General features: G+C 50.2%; 8 protein-coding genes across 8 annotated transcripts; 4 read left to right on the top strand and 4 right to left on the bottom strand.

Annotated features, from left to right (window-relative positions):
* Positions 1-383: 383 nt before the first annotated feature.
* Positions 384-2,440, bottom strand: N7474_004433 (putative manganese ion homeostasis (Fr); the record flags this gene model as incomplete). Its single annotated transcript, XM_057195848.1, has 2 exons — positions 384-2,051; positions 2,108-2,440. The coding sequence occupies 2 exons, from the start codon at positions 2,438-2,440 to the stop codon at positions 384-386; spliced, it is 2,001 nt and encodes a 666-aa protein (XP_057053244.1).
* A 397-nt stretch (positions 2,441-2,837) lies between these two features.
* Positions 2,838-4,637, bottom strand: N7474_004432 (cation diffusion facilitator family transporter; the record flags this gene model as incomplete). The annotated part of the gene is made up of 4 exons (XM_057195847.1): positions 2,838-4,259; positions 4,315-4,401; positions 4,455-4,501; positions 4,559-4,637. The coding sequence occupies 4 exons, from the start codon at positions 4,635-4,637 to the stop codon at positions 2,838-2,840; spliced, it is 1,635 nt and encodes a 544-aa protein (XP_057053243.1).
* Positions 4,638-5,177: 540 nt separating this feature from the next.
* Positions 5,178-6,248, bottom strand: N7474_004431 (putative glycosyl hydrolase; the record flags this gene model as incomplete). The annotated part of the gene is made up of 1 exon (XM_057195846.1): positions 5,178-6,248. The coding sequence occupies one exon, from the start codon at positions 6,246-6,248 to the stop codon at positions 5,178-5,180; it is 1,071 nt and encodes a 356-aa protein (XP_057053242.1).
* Positions 6,249-7,607: 1,359 nt separating this feature from the next.
* N7474_004430 (lysozyme) lies at positions 7,608-8,189 on the top strand (the record flags this gene model as incomplete). Its single annotated transcript, XM_057195845.1, has 2 exons — positions 7,608-7,776; positions 7,831-8,189. The coding sequence occupies 2 exons, from the start codon at positions 7,608-7,610 to the stop codon at positions 8,187-8,189; spliced, it is 528 nt and encodes a 175-aa protein (XP_057053241.1).
* A 494-nt stretch (positions 8,190-8,683) lies between these two features.
* Positions 8,684-9,725, top strand: N7474_004429 (uncharacterized protein; the record flags this gene model as incomplete). The annotated part of the gene is made up of 3 exons (XM_057195844.1): positions 8,684-9,140; positions 9,247-9,521; positions 9,576-9,725. The coding sequence occupies 3 exons, from the start codon at positions 8,684-8,686 to the stop codon at positions 9,723-9,725; spliced, it is 882 nt and encodes a 293-aa protein (XP_057053240.1).
* An 88-nt stretch (positions 9,726-9,813) lies between these two features.
* On the bottom strand, positions 9,814-10,611 carry N7474_004428 (YoaK family protein; the record flags this gene model as incomplete). The annotated part of the gene is made up of 1 exon (XM_057195843.1): positions 9,814-10,611. The coding sequence occupies one exon, from the start codon at positions 10,609-10,611 to the stop codon at positions 9,814-9,816; it is 798 nt and encodes a 265-aa protein (XP_057053239.1).
* Positions 10,612-12,846: 2,235 nt separating this feature from the next.
* Positions 12,847-16,028, top strand: N7474_004427 (glycosyltransferase; the record flags this gene model as incomplete). Its single annotated transcript, XM_057195842.1, has 8 exons — positions 12,847-13,006; positions 13,081-13,717; positions 13,786-14,022; positions 14,083-14,686; positions 14,771-14,850; positions 14,903-15,527; positions 15,584-15,722; positions 15,781-16,028. 8 exons carry the CDS (start codon positions 12,847-12,849, stop codon positions 16,026-16,028), a joined length of 2,730 nt encoding a protein of 909 aa, XP_057053238.1.
* Positions 16,029-16,321: 293 nt separating this feature from the next.
* N7474_004426 (sugar porter family MFS transporter) lies at positions 16,322-17,899 on the top strand (the record flags this gene model as incomplete). The annotated part of the gene is made up of 1 exon (XM_057195841.1): positions 16,322-17,899. The coding sequence occupies one exon, from the start codon at positions 16,322-16,324 to the stop codon at positions 17,897-17,899; it is 1,578 nt and encodes a 525-aa protein (XP_057053237.1).
* Positions 17,900-18,561: the final 662 nt, after the last annotated feature.

Below are 18,561 nucleotides of genomic sequence, written 5' to 3'. Positions count from 1 at the left end.
ACTATAATCCATCTGCAGCCATGTAAACATTGTATATTTTTGTCCAAATCCAAACAGCCACACAGCCTAGCCAAAGTTAATATTAAGGTGCGGGATTTTGCCGGCCCGGGGATTGGACGGCTTGTGCGAAACCGTGCCGAAGATTGACCGGGTCGGTGAATCACCGGAGGATCACCGGTAGGATGCATGCGCCGGGGCGCAGGGACAAGGAGATGTTTGGGGGCCGAGGGGTCGAGATTTAGCAGGAGTATGTAACGACTACAGAGTGACCTCAAGGGTCAACTCTTGCCCGTCATCATCACCCACGACCAAGAGAAAGGATCGGAAGCTTGAAAATGAAATGCATGTCTATATTGTCTATACTCGGTACCCAAGCAAGCTAATTACCAGCGCCAAAGCAAAAAGAAATACACGACGAGAACGACCCGCGCGACTCTCCTGACGGAACGCAACAGCTCCCTTCCGATCAGGATAGCAGCGGGCCTGATCCCCAGCTTGGAGGAAGACGGCCGGAAAGGCACCTTCTCTTTGGCACCGGCCGAATAGCCAGCATCATCGCGGTCTAAAGCCGGATAATAAGCGTCAGAGTAAGTTGGTTTACCAGGATACCTAGCGCCAGCTGTTGGACCGCCACGGCTGGCCAGGCCGCCGCCTGGGGATGGCAAGGTGGAGCTGGACGTACCGGAGGAGTGGTACTGTGGAGGATAGGTGCGTCGCTCGGAGAGAGGGAGGACGGAGTCGTTTGAGGAAGGGGGTGGAATCGCGGCATATGTGACACGGTAGACGGAGTGTAGGAAAAGAATAAGGAGGGTGAGGCCAAGGATGCAGCCGTAGTGGATGAAGATGCTTAATTGGTCGGGGAGAAGGCAGAGGTGGTTTTGGATAGTAGGCGATCCGTCTCGAAGCGCCTTGCCTGTCTCTGGGTCAATGGGATTCCAGAGGCTGGTGAGGACAAAGCCTGGCTTCCGAACTCCCATTGCCCAAGACAAGCTTTTGACGGTGATTTCTTTCGGTGAGCCGTTGAACTCGCGATGGGAGATCTCGCAGTAGTCATGGTCGTCTCCCGAATAGACCTGAACGATGTTCGGTCCTGCTTTGGAGACTAACTCATTCGAAATAGTCGAGGTCAGGACATTTTGGTACTGATACCCGCCCTGGATTTTGAGAGCGTTTGGTTCATCCTCTTCCAGACTCGGCGAGGATTGCGGATAGCGCTCTCGAAGAGGACCGCATGGAGTAGCCGGTCTCCGATAGAGCGGAACATGTGTCAAAAGAATGGTGGGTAAACCAATCCCGGCCACCTGAGGGGTTTCGCGGATAGACGGTTCCTTCGCGTCAACAACGCGATGATCGAAGCGAAAACCCTCGTCCTGTCCGTTCAACATGCGGAGTTCCCTAGTCTCGGCCTTGGCTTTGTGAGAAGCCGCTTGATCCAAGAACTCATCTGCATCTTTCCAGATCGGACGATGCATCTCCGCCGGATCGCCTTCAATCGTACCCGAGCCGCCCGTCTTCGGGTCAGGCTGATCCATTGCACTGAGGGATACTGTGTCGACAGAGACAAAGGTGTGGTTTCCAATGACATCTACCCGATTGCTCTCTCCAAAGTAAGTCTCGAAACGTGTCCGGACGGGTTCCTGAATTCCAGTACCGAACCCCAGGTCATGGTTACCCGGCAGACTAGCCATCATCCGGCGGCCACGGCCATCTAGCGGCGGGGACGCGCCTTTATCCAGCTGGTCTGTGAAAATCTTCCTGAACCGACCGTATTCTTTCTTCCAGAAGGAGTCCTTGATGCCCTTGTACCGTTCCTCTGGACTCGAGCTCGTGGCCGTTGCCCATTCTCTACCACCGTCAAACAGGTCGCCAAGAAAGAGAACCGAGTCCGGCAAAAGACGCTCCTGGATAAGGGAAAATGATCGTCGAAGGTATTGGTCGGTGTATTTGACCGTCAGAGTCGAGAGAGGCCACGGGCGCCCGGGGTAAGTATGGGGATCGACGAGCTGAGGGTCGGAGATGAAAGCGACATGATGAGGCGTAGCGTCTTGGGGCTGGGGGTGAATTTCAATTAGTACGGCTCAATCAAACAAGGCATGATCAGACTCACCCATCTCTCCCAGTTGTCCCATGTACATGCGGCCAGGCTTTCCTCGAACACAGTCCGCTCCCCTCGCCACAGTGTAAAGATCCAGAGAATGATCAGGGCATTGACAACCGTGAACAAACCTTTCACCGTCCGTCGCACAGAGGTTTTGATATCATCCCTGCTCTGGGGCCTGCCCGTCCGCCAAGGCGCTCTCCCTTCCGCCATCCATTGCTTCGCAGCGGGTGGTATTAGGTCCCGGGCGTTGTCCAGGATGTTATGGTACGTGGAGGAGGGACGCGGGGTGAACGAGGGTAGTGAGGAAGAGCGCGTGCTGCGTGAATAGGCGTAGCTCATGGTGGCCTTGGCTGGAAGCCCAAACTACCACATTTGCCGAGTTGGAGACGACACGGTTGCAGGTAGGTGCTGTTTGAGCTGGCCACGGGGCATACTCTGGAAACAAGAACGGAATGGACAAATAAAGGAGCGACTGGAGTATTGTAGAAAGGAGAATCACGACATGCTGATCCAGCCTTGACACCTTGATTATTTGACAGGGGCGGAGCCGAGGACTGTTCTATTCTGGGGCAGATCGTTTTGAGGTCGATCACGTGGTGGTTTATGTAATACGTTCTAGATCTGGATGCAGTACGAGTATGGGTAATAAAGATGTATTATTTTTGCACGTGGAGTGACTGAGTAGGCGGAGGGAGAGGACATAGGGAACGCCAAATGCGCGAATTAAAGATATCGTCTATGTGGGTTTCTTTGGGCAACACTGTCCACCGCGAGCGCAGTTCTCGTCACACTCCAGCAGACACGCCTGGGGGTCGCCCTCCCGAACGCTGGCAGCACGGCTAGGCTGGTCATCGGTGGGAGGACGGGATGATGACGGGCCGGGGTTCTGGCTGTCCTCGACATCACTCTCCGGCGCAAACTCCGGCTGGATGGTGGACGAGTGGATGCCGTAGGCGTGGAGGCACCGGCGCACCTGTTGGGCGAGACGCATGTACCGCTCCGAGCCCTCTCCCTTGATTTCGGTGTCGACTTGGATGTGGATCGACGCCACGATCTTGGTGTCGCTCAATTGCCACACGTGGAGGTGGTGGGAGCCGATGATGCCCGGCAGCCCTTCAATGTCCTCCTTGATATGGTCGATACTCAAGCCGGGTGGCACGGCCTGCAACAGAATACGCGAGGCCGCCTTGCACAGCGGGATTGCAGAGGCGAGGATGATGACGGTGATGAGGAGGGAGATGCCGGGATCCACGTAGAATCGCCAGGAGTAGGAAGTCAACCAGATGATCAGGGCAGAAACGATGACTCCAATATTACCCAGCGCATCACCCATGACATGGAGAAAGACACCACGCATGTTGAGATCATGGCCGCCCTTCTTCTGTCCTTTGGGCTTCGGTTGCGCATGGTTGTGGGACTTGTGAAGATCATCGTCTCCCAGCCGATCCGTAGGTTTAGAGGGGACGCCGTTCTCGTCGGTGTAGTTGGACGCGCGGTCTTTGTGTCGCAGGAGACCCGATCGCTCAGACGGGGCGTTTTCGTCTCCCTCCCGACCAGTTTCTGACTCCGACTCCGACGTCTCGCTGTCGAATCGGCCACGACTGGCCGCAATGATGTCCTGTCGCAGCGTCGCAGGGTGCACATGGATGTTCTCCACACTAGCATATCCACGGCCCGTCGATGTGCTGTACCTCCGTGCGCCACGGGTCTGGCCATCTGCCACACGGCGCCTCCAGGAGATGGGAGACCCGGGCTCCGTGGTCGAGTGGGGGAGACCATTCTCCGGCACGCGTTCTGGGCGGCCATTGCCTACAAGGTTTTCTGGCATGACGCCCGCCGCGCTGCCGCGCTGATCTGCGACAACCGGGTCGCTCGCCATGGGGTCAGCGAAACCCCGTTCAGCGGCATCCACATCCTCGTCCCCCTCATGGTCGCCATGGTCATGCCCGTGTCCATGCCCGTGTGAGTGTTCGTGAAACAAAGCCAGACCGAGAATATTCGAAAGGAGCCCGAAGCAGCCGACGATGCAGACGAGCTTGGGATTCTGCACCTCTTGAGGCTCGACCAGTCGCTGAATCGCCTCTAGGAAGATTGACAGACATAGAGCGATGAGGAACACGCCGTTGACCAACGCACCGAGGGTTTCCGCTCGTTGCCACTATACCCAAAGAATGTCAGCTGGTCCCACGCTCGTACTAGCTGGCGGGACTTACGCCATAGGTGTACTGCTTGGAACTTGTCTCGCGGTTGGCGACTTTGACAGCCCACAGTCCGACGCAAAGCGACAAGACATCGTTTAACTGTTTCCCATCAGACTAGGTTTTGCGTCCGGTGTGTCTTGGTGATAGCATACCATGTGAAACGAATCGGCGACGAGAGCAAGGGAGTGAACGGTATAGCCTAGAAAAGCAAGGTGTCAGCTCAGCCTGCGATGAAAGGAAGCTCAACATGACGGACCAGTTATTAATTCCAGCAGGAAGAAAGCTGAGTCGATGACAAGGAGGATCAAGATCCTGTTGGTCTTGGAGAGGCCCATGGTTGCTGCTGGCGCGCTCGGTGGCGCGAGATGCAAGGGAAAGACAGCACGAGAAGAGTGCGATGAGCAGAACCCAACCCCCTAATAAAAAAGCGACGCAGCGGAAAGAAAAGCAAACAGGAAGAAGGATGGGTTTGGAGGGGTGGATGAGTTGGGTTTGTCGGAAAATGTTCAGTGACGCACGCATGGGTGGAGCAAGGCGGAAACGCCTCCGGTCGGGTCCGGCTGCATGTGGCGTGACCAGGCACCAGTCTCCAAACATTTGTCGCCCTGTTTTCCAACGGTGCTGCATGTCCTATGATGGACGGAGATCAGCCCTCTCTATCCATGATAGCTGCTCTTGTTCCACCCGCACTTCTCTGGCCACGAGATCTGACTCCACCAGTCCCACCGGAGCAATGGTAGATCAAGATCGGATCTCACATGGGCGGATTGTGTACTAGGCACCGATCTCCCGAACTGTATATATCCTTGGACTTGTATAGAATTGAATTGAACTCTCTCTGTGTAAATGATAACCACCTAGATAGCCTCGACCAATCACAACTTCTTCCGAACAGCCAGGATTCGATCAGTCGCCTCGTTGAAAGAATCTTCCGACAATGTCCCATCATTCAACGCACTGACTAGCGCATCAACTACACTCTCTCCCTGCGTGACATTCCTTGCCGACGCCAGAATTATGTCCATGCCGGCCTGACTGGCCAGAACTGCCCGTTCTGCGTCAGTGCCAAACGCCTCAAGCGCACCGGCCTCAATGGCGTCGGTAATAGTCACCCCCGTGAACCCCAGCCTGCCTCGCAGCTCACCCTGAACCCATTTCCGGCTGAGCCCGGAGGGATACTTGGAGTCCAAAGCTGGATATAAAGCCCAGGAGTGCATGACCATATCGAGGCCTGTCGCAATCGCCTTGGTGAACGGCACCTCGTCTACCGATCGAAGCTCCTTGAGCGTCAGGTTGAGGGTGACGGGCTCCTCATCGGTGTTTTGGTCTGTGCCTGCAGCCCCAAGTCCAGGGAAATGCTTAGCAGTGGCAATGACACCGGCTGACTGCTGAGCGCTAACGAAGGCAGTCCCACAGGTTGACACCAAGCTGGATGTATTGCCGAACGACCGTCCATATTCGTCGTCGAAATCTCCTGCCTCGCGATAGACATCCAGAACGGGGGCCAGGTTGGTGTTGAGATGGTCCGCTTGAAGAGCGCTAGCTGCATCCTTGCCGGCCTGCGTGGCTGCGTCCTGAGGATCGGACGATTGCCCAACTTGTTTGGCAGACATGTCAGGCCCGCCGGGCAAGCGACGAACTTCTCCGCCTTCTTGATCGGTCATGATCAGAAGAGGAGTGCCGGCATACGAGGGACTTTCTTTGTATGTGCTTTGAAATTGATCCACAATTGTGGACAGGTTGCTGCCGACATTTTCTCCGAAGAGGATGATACCCCCCACTTTGCCTTCTTTGATCAGGTCAAAGAGATGAGTCGGAGGTTGGAGACCTGGGTAAGAGAAGACAACATGGTACCCGACTTGCACTGACACGTCGTCTGAGGGAACTGACTTAGCGCCGTGGGCAGTAGAGACTAGGAATGGAAGGAGAAATTTGCTCCACTTCATTATGGCTTGAGGATGGATAACAAAATGCTGCGTGTCTTTGGCTCACCAACGAAACTAGGGATTATTCATTACTTAACTGCTTTAGAATCATATCTTTCAGGGACACTTTGGGATCGGTCTTGATCTACCCGACACCATACAGGGTCTGTTACATCTGATCGGCAGTCACCTTCTACATCTGGATACAATTTACGAGGTGGCTCGTTTGACATCCTCGGCTATTGCCAGCAGTGATAAGGGATGTTTGACAAGCATTGCAGTTAACTATAGTGAATTAACTTTGCCAACCCTAATACGGCCGGCTGAATATACCTGCAGATATGGGGCTGTTCGTGGATACAACAACAGAGCAGCGTCGGGACAAAGCACGCCTGCTTAAGAAACAAGGCTCTTTCCTCAGAAGTCAAACCATACAGCACCAAATCAACTGTATGAAGTTGATGGCGACCTGCCGTAGTTATATTGTCAAGTTCTACACAGAATACTTCGATTCAGGGGGCTAAATTCAGATCCCGATGAACCGAACTCCAGGCCCCTTAGTGATTGGATGTTATGTAATAGAGACAACAATCAAGAATGATTAACTGCGGGGCGTCCAGCTTTTTTTTCTAGAACCGTCGAATGGAATCGCATGATCGAGCACGGTTGTTGTGGCCATGATGCAAGAGGATGAGTTCCGTGACGCAGGCATAAGTTTATCATTTACGAAGATCGTGTCGCCACGCTAGCCATCAACTCAAAACGTGATGCAGATCTTACCGCGCAGGATCCTTGGCTGATAAAATTTCCAAAGCTACAATGAACCTTGTACATGTGTACCTGCAGGCCAAGGACATCATCTTTATTGCTGCCTCACTGAGGTAAGCTTGCTACTTGAACTTCTACCAGCCTTATTTGATCCATTCCAATGCCAGCAGCCTGCTAGATTGATAACTTGAAGAACTCTCAATCTTTTATGTACTCGAAATCCATGTATTCCAAAGAAGGCCCTTGGTTTTAAGTCTCGCCATCTTGATGGGCGTGGGGGCTATTCAACTAACCCAGCAAAGATCTACGCTCAAATACGAGCGATCGCTCTTCAAGTTCTACGATCTGCAGCCAAGGTAATGACTTCGGTTCTTGAAACTACAGGATATGAAACACAAGGTGATGCTGAAGAAAGATGGGATTGGCTGTATAGCAGTATGCATTTGCCGCACATCTTGGCAAATTCGTTGCCATCCATCCGTGCTCAGTGGGATATAAAGATGCCGTCGAAACTGACAATGAAACCAGAACTTTCTCAACTTATCGTTGATCCATCTACTGTCAAAAGCCACCCATAACCTCTACTGAAACTTTTCGGATACATTGTTCAATATGAAGTTCTCCACTTCCGTTCTCGCTCTCTTCGCCCTCAGTGCCGCTGCGGTCCCGCATATCAAGGTCAAACGAGCGGCCGTGAATCAAGGCGCTTTAGACCTTATTGCTCATCTTGAAGGCTTCAGAGCCAACTTTTACACCGATAGTGTAGGCGATACCGCCATCGGTAGGTCAACAAAAGTCGGCAACTGAGATAAGCATACTAACTCTGCTTATGTAGGTTATGGACATGACTGCGAAGCCAACCAGGACTGCAGTAGCATCCATGCCCCGATCACAGAGGCCCAAGGCAAGGAGTTGCTTGCAAAAGACATCAAAACGTTTGAAGATTGCGTCTGTGAGATGGACAATGCAGCAGACCTGAATGCCAACGAGTACGGTGCCCTAGTCAGCTTTGCCTACAACTCTGGCTGTGGTGGTGTTGATACCTATTGGCACACTGCAATGTCAGAGAAGAACTTTGAGGGAATTTGTGAAGCTCTCCCTCATACAAATACTCTGAACGGAGTGCTGGATAGCCGCCGAGCGCAGGAGGGAGCTTTCTGCTCTAAGCCCTCCAACGCTACCTCTGGCTGTTAGAGGGGCCCAGGAGCTCTATACTTTCTTTTTCTGATTTGCTTCCGACGTTGTGATTAAATCTATATTCTCATTCATTTGCAGTAGCTTAGGATCATACTGCCAAATATGTCTACAGAACGAGTCTGTTTCACTCCCCAATCACCCGTTACATATGTTTTATCCCTTTTAGCATGAAGTAAGCTTGTTGAATATTTACTACAGCCATCGTTCGGAAAACATGCAAATCTTCTGTCCGGGAGCGAACTCTTTTAGTACCTAATGACGCTATCAAGGCCATTTCAGTGACTACCCCTCTTCGGACGAATTTGCGAATTCCGCCACTCCCGGGTCCCTTCCCCCGCTCCCTTCCTAAGCGCAACTTTTGAACTTGTGTAACAATAGAAAACGGAACTTGATAAAGATAAATCGGCTCCCTGGTATCAGCTCCCTGGTATCAGCTCCTAAACTATTCATTTATATTTGTTTCTTTCGACCACCTCCTGAGGCATTTCTAGATGCATCAAGTCGAATTCGATACGAGCAACCTTCACGCGCTTACCTCCCGCACAGTGATCATCACTGGGGGCGCAGGCGGAATTGGTGCAGCCACCGCAAAAGTGTTCAACGAACATGGCGCCAATGTTGTTATCGCAGATATCCCTAGCTTCGAAGAGAAGGCCAATCAGATTATCGCCTCGCTTCCTCACCCCTCGCAAGCTCTATTCGTACCTGTGGATATCTTAAATTGGGAGCAAATGATTACCTTGTTTAAACGCACGATTCAAGTATTCAGCGCTCTTCATGTCGTGGTAGCCAATGCCGGTACTATGGAGTCAGCTGAGGTTTTGGATTTAGACGATGTGGACAGCGATGGAAACCTACGCGAGTCCCAGGAGGCTTTTAAGGTTATTGATGTGAATTTAAAGGGAACTTTGAACAGTATGTCTACACGAGTCCAACCGGAACATGATAGTAATACTAACCACACACTAATACACTGTAGCTTTGCGACTTGGTATGCATCACATGAAAAAATATTCTTTTAGTGGAGACATGCCGCCTTCTATCATATTGGTAGCTTCAACTTCGGGTTACTTCGGAGGAACGGGAGTCTCTGCCTATATTTCCTCGAAGCACGGAGTGATCGGATTGCTACGAGGGTCTCAGCAAGCTGCAAGGAAATATGGCATTTCGGTCAAAGCCATTGCCCCTTTCTTCACTCCCACGCGTATCACTGCTGGCTTTGCGGACAAATGGAAAGAAGCTGGTCTTGAAGGAAACACCCCCGAGATGGTGGGAACCGCAATCGCTCATTCTGCTATGGACGACACTAAGAGTGGAAGTTGTATCTTGGTATGTCACGAGTCGATATTTTTGCTATATGGCACCTGATCTGACGAAGCAAAGGTCGCAGGAAAGTTCTTGAGAGAAGTAGAGTTTACAAGAACAAATATGATGAGCCAGTGGCTGGGACAGGATGTAGTTGACTTTATGTATAAGGCATTTGGGTTTTTCACAAACATAGGTGGGTATCAGCTGCCAAAAATCAGCAACTAGGTAGTCAATATAACTATCAGCAGAGTCCCAATCGCTCTTAATGATGAATTGTATAAGGAGTTTTCAGCCCCCTGCTGACTTGCCGATGTTAACAGATCTCCGAGGACTCTGAAGACACCCGGGAAAGCGCACTCTCCTTCAAATTTTGTTTGTCAATGGGCCGATTAAACAGAAACCCGAGTGTCACCACAGCTTTTCCAATAGCGCATAAAAGAAGTGGAAGTGTCGAGCTGATTTCACGTTGTGCAAAAGCCCCCACGAAGCAACCTGCTGATAGCATGACGATAAACATGAATCGACGATTTCGTAACCGATTGCGCAGCTTCATCAACCCAGGGTCGACAACCAGGTCCACAAAAGCTGCCGTTGCCATTGCCGTGGTGATTTCTGTGATTTTCAACGAGCGACTCATAGCCACCTGTCCACCGGATGAGAAGGCCAGAAGTGCAATTACTGCCATAGCAGCCGGACCATCTCGTTGAATAGGGAGCGAATATTGAACGTAAACAGCAGCGAAAACGAGAGAGGTCTGGATGATGTTGCTGATGAGGATCCATAACCGTCGCCGCACGCCAACGTAGTTGCCAATCTGGCCCAATACCAGCCCGCCGGCCACGAACATGGATAGACTGATTCCGATATTCGGGAAGCTGTATGCGTTGTTTGTGAGACCTGCAACACCAATGGCTAGGAAAAGCGTGTTTCCAGTTTGGTTTGACGCAAAACAGGAGTAATCGGGCCAAGCCGCTGCGTCTTGGATGCCAGTTGCGAAGGACAAGAGAAGAAGTTCACACTCCAACAATATGTCATCCCGGATCTCTTCCATTAAAAATCGCCAAATCCGTGTCTTGCGATCCCCATATCTCCGAGATTTGATGAGCACCATCGTATTATTCTGAACCTTTGAGCCTGTGTAGACATATAGACGTTAGACGGACTGAAAATAGTTATTGAAACGAACCGGTAGTCATGTTTGCTGACACTCACTCTGATCCGCCGGTGCCTAATAAGAATCAACGGAGCCGTCTGACAGTGTAATGGTTCCCGAATATCAATCTTTATAGGCGTATAAACTCTTGTTATCAATGTGGGGAAATCAAGCATGGGTCGTAACCCTGCACCGACAAAGATTCCAAAACCTCCGATAAATGTGTCCATTGTTGTCGGGAAGTCGGTCTGTAAATATTATATAGGAGTACATAAAAGGAATATTTTATACTACGTAATCATTTGAGACAGATTTTCAGATCGAGATACATTCCACACTGACGTACGTGCATAGTGATACTGAGGAATGTGGAGCAATCCAGGATTCCGTTATCATGGAGAGTAGAGATCAACCAAGTGTCTTCTGGGTGAATACGCGTTTATTCTTGGCTTCCGTAACTTCATTTTCCCTAATGCCCAAGGCTGAGGAAAACAGAATTATGTATGATGATCTGTTAACGTCCAATCCATTCCGCGTACATCAGTTTCCGTGTTAGGGATCTTTGATCCCAAAGACCGCGCCATGCCAAGAACCTCGACACAGTGTGATTGCAAAAGTTTCATCCCCAAATCAGGGCTTACCATACTTGCATTTCATGCGGCCCTTACTAGCATTGTTGTCCACATGGAAGGGATCATTTTCTTTGATAAGTGGCGTCTGTGTACCGAACTTCGGCTGCACCCTTAGTGGAACAAATATCCATTTGTTGAATGACACAATCTTAATTATTAAGCACAAATCTTTCCACTAACTAGTTAACTATCGTTACGTTGTGTTCCAGAGTGGCTATATTGGTTTGTTTCTCTATCCACATATCTTCAGAAAGGACACTCCTTTACGGGCCTGTATCTTGCGCAATATCTGAATATATGATAAACACGGTACCTACAAAGCCTCGAATATTGACGGTAAAGTCCTTAGTAGAGCAAATATAGTTACAGGAGCCCTTAAAATGACACCATGGAGACTGATTGGCTCAATCAGCTTCAAATTTGGATCGTATATGAAGTATGTTCCAATTGATATTTATTATTACGTCTTGCTTTTCTCAACAATCACGTCCACTTGCCCGTTTACCTCCAAATTACTCAGCTGCTATGAGTATACTGCTTCTTGGACCGCCTACTGCCTAGTCGGGGATTTGTTATTAGGGGTTGCTAGTCACTAGAGTGAAATGAGGCAGAGACCAGGGTTTTCTTTCTCTTTTTTTCTATTTTACAAACTGCCTTGCAGTACGAGCACCCCCAGCAGTACGCGCACTCCCAGCAGCACGAGCACTCCCAGCAGCACGCGCACCCCGAGCAGTACGAGAACTCCTCGCAGCACTAGCACTCCTAGAAGCTCTGTCTCAGCTGCAACGGAAAGTCCAATCTATGACAACTGGAATTGGATGCATGACAGTAACTGGCTTAATGAGCAGCAGTCTGCGCTTCATGCAATGCTTTCTGCAACCGGCTCCGCCTCTTCTTCATCTCGGAGCAGTAGTACCCCGCTCAAAACCAGTACTTCCAGAACTTCCAAATCTTTCACAACCAAGCCCAAGGTCTCATCTCCGCCAGGGATACCGGGGGTAACTAGTACTCCATACACCCCGACTGATCCAGGCACGCCTATCACGTTCACACCTGGATCAGATACACCGACACCTACACCGAGCGACTATTATTACTACGACCCCTTCTACCCATTCTAGAGTAAGATTGTCGCAAGCAACTTTGGGCTAGTGGCAAGGACAATGAAATATATGGTTTTGTATATGGATTCAACGTCTTTTGCTAGATTGTAATACGAATCGCTTATTTCTGGGTCTATTTATGCATAGTATTAGTTTTTATTTTGATCCGAGTCTTTTCGTTCTCGGCATTTTCTGTACGTGGAACTCTCGGGAAGCCGGAAGTTTGGTACACTCACAACGGGACGTCTGACATCATTGACTACCATTTACAAAGGGATCGCAAGTCTGATCTCACATCCCCAAAAAAAAAAAAAAAAAAGGATCGCGCGTACAAAAACTATGCGCGAATAATCAAACCTACGATATCGCGAGTGCAGATAACTGTACTCACACATAGTTGACTCATATCTTTATCCCCTTCTATAGTACCACGCATCTGGCGACGACCTTTACGAGACATGGCCCCAGTAGCACCGGCTACTGTAGGGGAAGCAATCCAGCAAGACGAAGGCATTCGATCAGAAGACTGGCCCGAGGATATCAACCAGCCGTACTCGCGGGAGAGTGATCGAGTACTATTTAGTCAAGATGGGCTGGACACCGGGGTCAAGGTGCTAGGTTAGTGGCATGCTTGTTCTCGTTCGTGTATGCTCGCAAAATATGTGTTGACCAGCTCTTTCTACATATTTCAGGGGATGGACGGCTGGACATTCACATCAACGAGCACAAGCCAAGCATCGCGGGATTATTGAACCAGCTTCGACGCACTCCCTTGCCTTCGGATTTGGAACAAATCCACGATGTGGAAGACACAAAGCCGGTCCCAGAAGAAGATGGGAAGTATTTCCCACTGCAGCTCAACATAGTCATCCAGATCATTGGCTCTCGTGGGGATATCCAACCATTTGTCGCTCTCGGGAAAGAGCTGAAAACTTACGGACATCGGGTCCGACTTGCAACACATCTTGCGTTCCGAGATTTTGTTAACGAAAGCGGGTTGGAGTTTTTCGACATTGGGGGAGATCCGGCTGAATTGATGGCGTTCATGGTAAAGAATCCTGGGCTTATACCCGATTTCAAGACCATTCGCAGCGGTGCCATTCAAAAACGTCGGCGAGAGATGAATCAAATTATCCACGGATGCTGGAGGTCATGCTTCGAAACAGGTGATGGCACACATCTCCATCAGATCAAGGACGATCCTTGGAGCGACTCAGTGGATTATCGACGACGATCATTTGTTGCGGACGCGATCATTGCCAATCCTCCCAGCCTTGCGCATATTCATTGCGCACAACGACTTGGGATCCCTCTCCATATCATGTTTACGTGAGTGTATCCCTTTGATATACGACTGAAATTCCGCCCAGGACAGCGGGCTGACCAAATGGCCACAGAATGCCTTGGTCACCGACCCAGGCTTTTCCACACCCTCTAGCCATCGTCCATCCCCAAAACTGCAAACCAACCGTTGCAAATTTTGTTTCCTATGCTATCGTAGATATGATGGTATGGGAAGGCTTGGGCGACTTGGTCAACAAGTTCCGCAAAACCTGCCTCTCATTGGATCCTCTAGATACGATCACGGCACCGAGTTTGATAAATCGACTACAAATTCCGTGTGCATATATGTGGTAAGGATATTCGGACGTTTCGTGTGCTGGAGATGATAATTAACAGCCTGAGTATCACAGGTCCCCAGCATTACTCGCAAAGCCTCGAGATTGGTCAGAGAAAATTGATATCTGTGGCTTCAGCTTTCTTCCAACTGAGTCGGACTATAAACCTCCAGAGGAAATTGAGACCTTTCTCAGAGCGGGACCAGAACCAATATATGTTGGGTTTGGATCTATCGTGGTGGATGACCAAATCAAATTGACCAGGACAGTGTTTGAGGCGATCCAAAAAACTGGACAACGAGCTCTAGTTTCAAAAGGCTGGGGAAACCTTGGAATTGACGATGTGGATGTGCCCGACAATATCCTCATTATCGGTAGCTGTCCCCACGATTGGCTTTTTCGACAGGTGAGCGTCGTGATACACCATGGTGGAGCAGGCACGACAGCCGCGGGACTCGCCCTTGGCAAACCGACCATCATAATCCCCTTCTTCGGAGACCAGCAATTTTGGGGGAGTATTGTTGCAAGAGCCGGTGCTGGCCCAATCCCGATTCCTCATAAGCAACTGACAGTGGACAAGTTGAGTGAGGCGATTGAGATGGCTCTAAAACCCTCCACACAGAAGAAGGCACAATTGATTGGAGACAACATGAAAAAAGAATCCGGAGTTCGCGACGCGGTACGCAGTTTTCATAGACACCTCAACCTACAATCTTTGAGATGCGCCATATGCCCATCTCGACCCGCAGTTTGGCATTTGAAGCGCACGGACATCAAACTAAGTGCCTTTGCCGGGGCAGTTCTGGTAGAGACGGGGAGGATCAAACCTGAAGAGGTTGTTTTGTGAGTTTGAGGCAACCGGATTGTCGCAGGCATTCATTAACGAGTCATCTAGACACCGGCCAATGGAATATGATACATACCGTGACCCCGTTGGACCGCTAAGTGCAGGAGCTCAAGTGCTTTTTGGCGCCGTCGCCAACTTCTTGATTGGGTTGGCGGATGTACCAACGGAAATCGTTACAGATATCGTGTCTACTGGTCGCGCAATGGGACAACCGCATGAGAACTCTGACCCTCGTTCTGCCTGTCGTCTTGGAAGATTGTCTCCCAGGGAAGAATCGGAAAGCGAGGAAGAGCAGAATGAAGGAGAAATCGAAGACAGAATGGAGAGTGGTCAGGAAAATACAACTGATGAAGACGAACAAGAAGAGCTAGCAGCAAATGGTGACCTGTTCGATCCGACCCTGGACCGAAAAGACAGTCTACAACTTGAAAAACAACAAACGATGAGCAGTGAAATGGAAAAATCCAAAGCACACAACATTTTTTCCGAGGCAGCGAGTCATGGAAGTATTATGTCACTGAAATTCGTGAATCTAGTCATTTGGCTTCCGACAGATTTGTCACTCAGTTTGGCGAAGGGGTTTCACAATGCTCCTAAGCTATATCATGATCCGACGGTTAAGCGCATCCCAACCGTAACCGGCATTCACAGCGGATTTAGAGCCGCAGGAAGTGTATGTTCCAGTATTGTCACTGCCATTAAATTCAGTACTTGCTGACTCTGAAGCAGGAATTCAAGGATGGATTCTATTATGGTGTAACTGGGCTAGTCACTCATCCTCGGTTCGGATATAAGCGCAGTGGCACTAAGGGTCTGTTCAAGGGTGTCGGAAAAGGCGTAGGCGGAGTTGTGTTCAAGGTACCAGCCGGTATGTGCGACCTGATATTCTGTCTCAGCCGGACATATGCTAATCCCCTTTTGATCAGGACTCTGGGGGCTCGCCGGCTATCCTTTGGCTGGGCTGCGCAGGCGGCTTCTTGAAACCATCGGCAGATCCCAACAATGTCAAATTATCAAGTCTAGAATTATCCAAGGGAATGAAGAAATGAGAGCATCCTCGGCTGAGGAGAGAGCGGAGGTGGCCAGGAGATGGATTGCCATTGAGGAAGAGATGGAGAAGGCAAGGAAAGGGCACAACCGTGCGCATGTTCACCATAACGGCCACCATCAATAACACCCACTGTGCGACCCTGATGTATATATTTTGATAGCTATCCCGTACTGCGGCATTTAAGTGTCTACGTAATGGACGGGGCATTACAGAAATCCACATTCGTCAGTTACTAGTCGACGGAGTTCTGGCCGATCCACTGAAGGCGATCTCCACATTCGTCATAAGGGGTCGGAGGTGGACCGACTGGGGAATAACCGGGGTACTTATTTGTGGAGGAGCGACGAAACTATAAAGCAAGTATATGGGCCTGCAGACAACTCCCCGAGAACGGTACTTTTCAAACGATTGTCACCATGGCCCCTTCCAACAATGCTGGGTCGCCGACTTACCTGGGCCTTAAGGGCCAAAACCTCGTCTATGCTGTGACAGCCTGCTGCTCATTCGGGTTTCTTCTGTTTGGCTACGACCTTGGTTTTATGGGAGGACTGACGACCTCCCCGGAATTCCTATCGGTATTCGGCAACCCTAGCGCGTCGCTGCTTGCTTTCCTAGTCGCCTCTTACGAAGTCGGTGCCCTCATGGGGGCGCTCTTCCAGTTTCTCCAAGGAGACCGATTTGGACGAAAACCTAACAACATGGCGGGCGCGGTAATTGTTTCCATCGGTGCCATTCTGCAGGCGACTACATCCGGGCTTGCGCAATTTTTAGTCGGGCGCATTGTGGCTGGGTTTGGTTTGGGTATGATGACAACCGTCATCCCTATTTGGTTATCGGAATGCAGCATGCCCAAATCGCGAGGCCGCATGATGGCGATGCAGTTGTCAAATCTGATTTTTGGCTTGATTTTGGCGAACTGGCTTGACTATGGCATGGCCAAATATGCTGGCTCCGTGCAGTGGCGGTTTCCATGCGCCTTCCAGATCGTCTTTTGTATCATTGTTCTTGTGCTGATGCCGTTTCTCCCGGAATCACCGCGATATCTTTGTTCCAAAGGGCAGATCGACCGGGCTCGAGTCTCGCTTGCTGCCTTACGAGCTGGATATCCGGACGATCCCCCCGTCGTTGAGGAACTGAAGGAAATTCAATACGCGATTGCAGTCGAAGCCGAGGAGGCCGGATCGTGGGCGGATGTGTTCAGAGATAATGGTATTAGCGGAAACACGCGCGTTGCAATTGGCTTCGCTGCCAACTTTTTCCAACAGTTATCTGGCGTGAACGTCATGTCTTCACTTGGCCCCTATGTCTTCGAGGACTCGATCGGCATGTCGCGCAACGATGCGATGCTCGTCTCTGGTGGTCTGCAGATATTTTACTTCCTCAGCAGCCTGATTCCATGGTTTATTATTGATCGGGTCGGACGTCGTCGTCTGTTTATGATCGGGTCTGCGGGTATGGGGACTTGCATGCTTCTATCGGCCATCTTCGTCGGCATTGGAACCACAGGCCTCGGATATGCCGCTGCAGTCGCACTCTATTTCTTCCAGACTTTTTTCACTCTGGGCTGGCAGTCAAACATGTGGATCTACCCTAGTGAGCTCCTGCCACTCAAACTTCGGCTTCGCGGTGGTGCTTTAGCCGTTGTCTCACAATGGCTATTCACATTCTTGGTGGTTGAAATCACACCCCCGATGATTACCAATATCGGCTTTAAGAGTTACATCGTCTTCGCCGTCATAAATTTTGCAACTGTACCTTTTGTGTATTTTTGCTTCCCGGAAACGAGCAAAATGCCTCTTGAAGCGATCGATTTGTTCTTTGCTGACCGCAATGGCGAGCGGCCCTCAATCTTCCAAGTTGTACGCGACTCGAAGAACAAGGAGTTCGTGGATGACGTGCGGAGGCAGCTGCAGGAGCGAGCGAGGATGAGAACTATTACGAATGACGGGCTCGCAGAAGACAAGGCTGAACATGTTGAGCAGGAGAAGGTTTGACGGGACCGAAGTAATTGAAATAAAATTCAAACCATCTGTTTCGAACAATAATAAAGCTGTTGGGGTATTTCACTTGTGATAAAGTTTAATTCGTGTATTCGGCGCAAGTCCGAGTGTACTATGGGATGAAGACATTAGCCGGTCGATCTCGGGTAATTCGCATTCGAGTTTCCCTGAGAACCCTTTTTTTGCTTATTAAACTGGGAAGGCCAACTTATCTTAACTAGGACTACTAAAGCTTGTTTGCAATAGAACGGCAAATGGCCGAGTAGCTTTACCGAGGCATGGAGAAGAGGTTTCTTGAACATATGTTCCACACAGATCAAGCCATGTTATACTCGCTGTCTAGCTCCTTTTCCTCCTCTTTCATAGTTTAAATCTTCCTCACAACCCCTACAGGGATTTCCCACTGTGACTGAATACGGCGGAACATCTTCCGTGATTATGGTGACGCCAGCGAGCACAACGACATGCCCCCAATTCCAGCAATAACCACTAACTCGGATCTCGTGGCCGATCCCAGAAAGGTGCGTGGCGAGAGAACACCTGTATTGTTTCACAGCGTAGAGGCCGGCATTGGGTCCGATGTGCACCCGATCACCGATAGAATACCATAGTACCTTGTTTCCCAAGCCAGATTTAGCACGTTGGTCAGAAATGAG

This window comes from Penicillium riverlandense (assembly GCF_028828495.1).
Source record: "Penicillium riverlandense strain IBT 135883 chromosome Unknown utg000003l_segment0_segment0, whole genome shotgun sequence".
Classification (NCBI taxonomy): domain Eukaryota; kingdom Fungi; phylum Ascomycota; class Eurotiomycetes; order Eurotiales; family Aspergillaceae; genus Penicillium; species Penicillium riverlandense.
The sequence above is the reverse complement of the archived record's forward strand: the minus strand, read 5'-3'. Positions and strand labels throughout refer to the sequence as shown.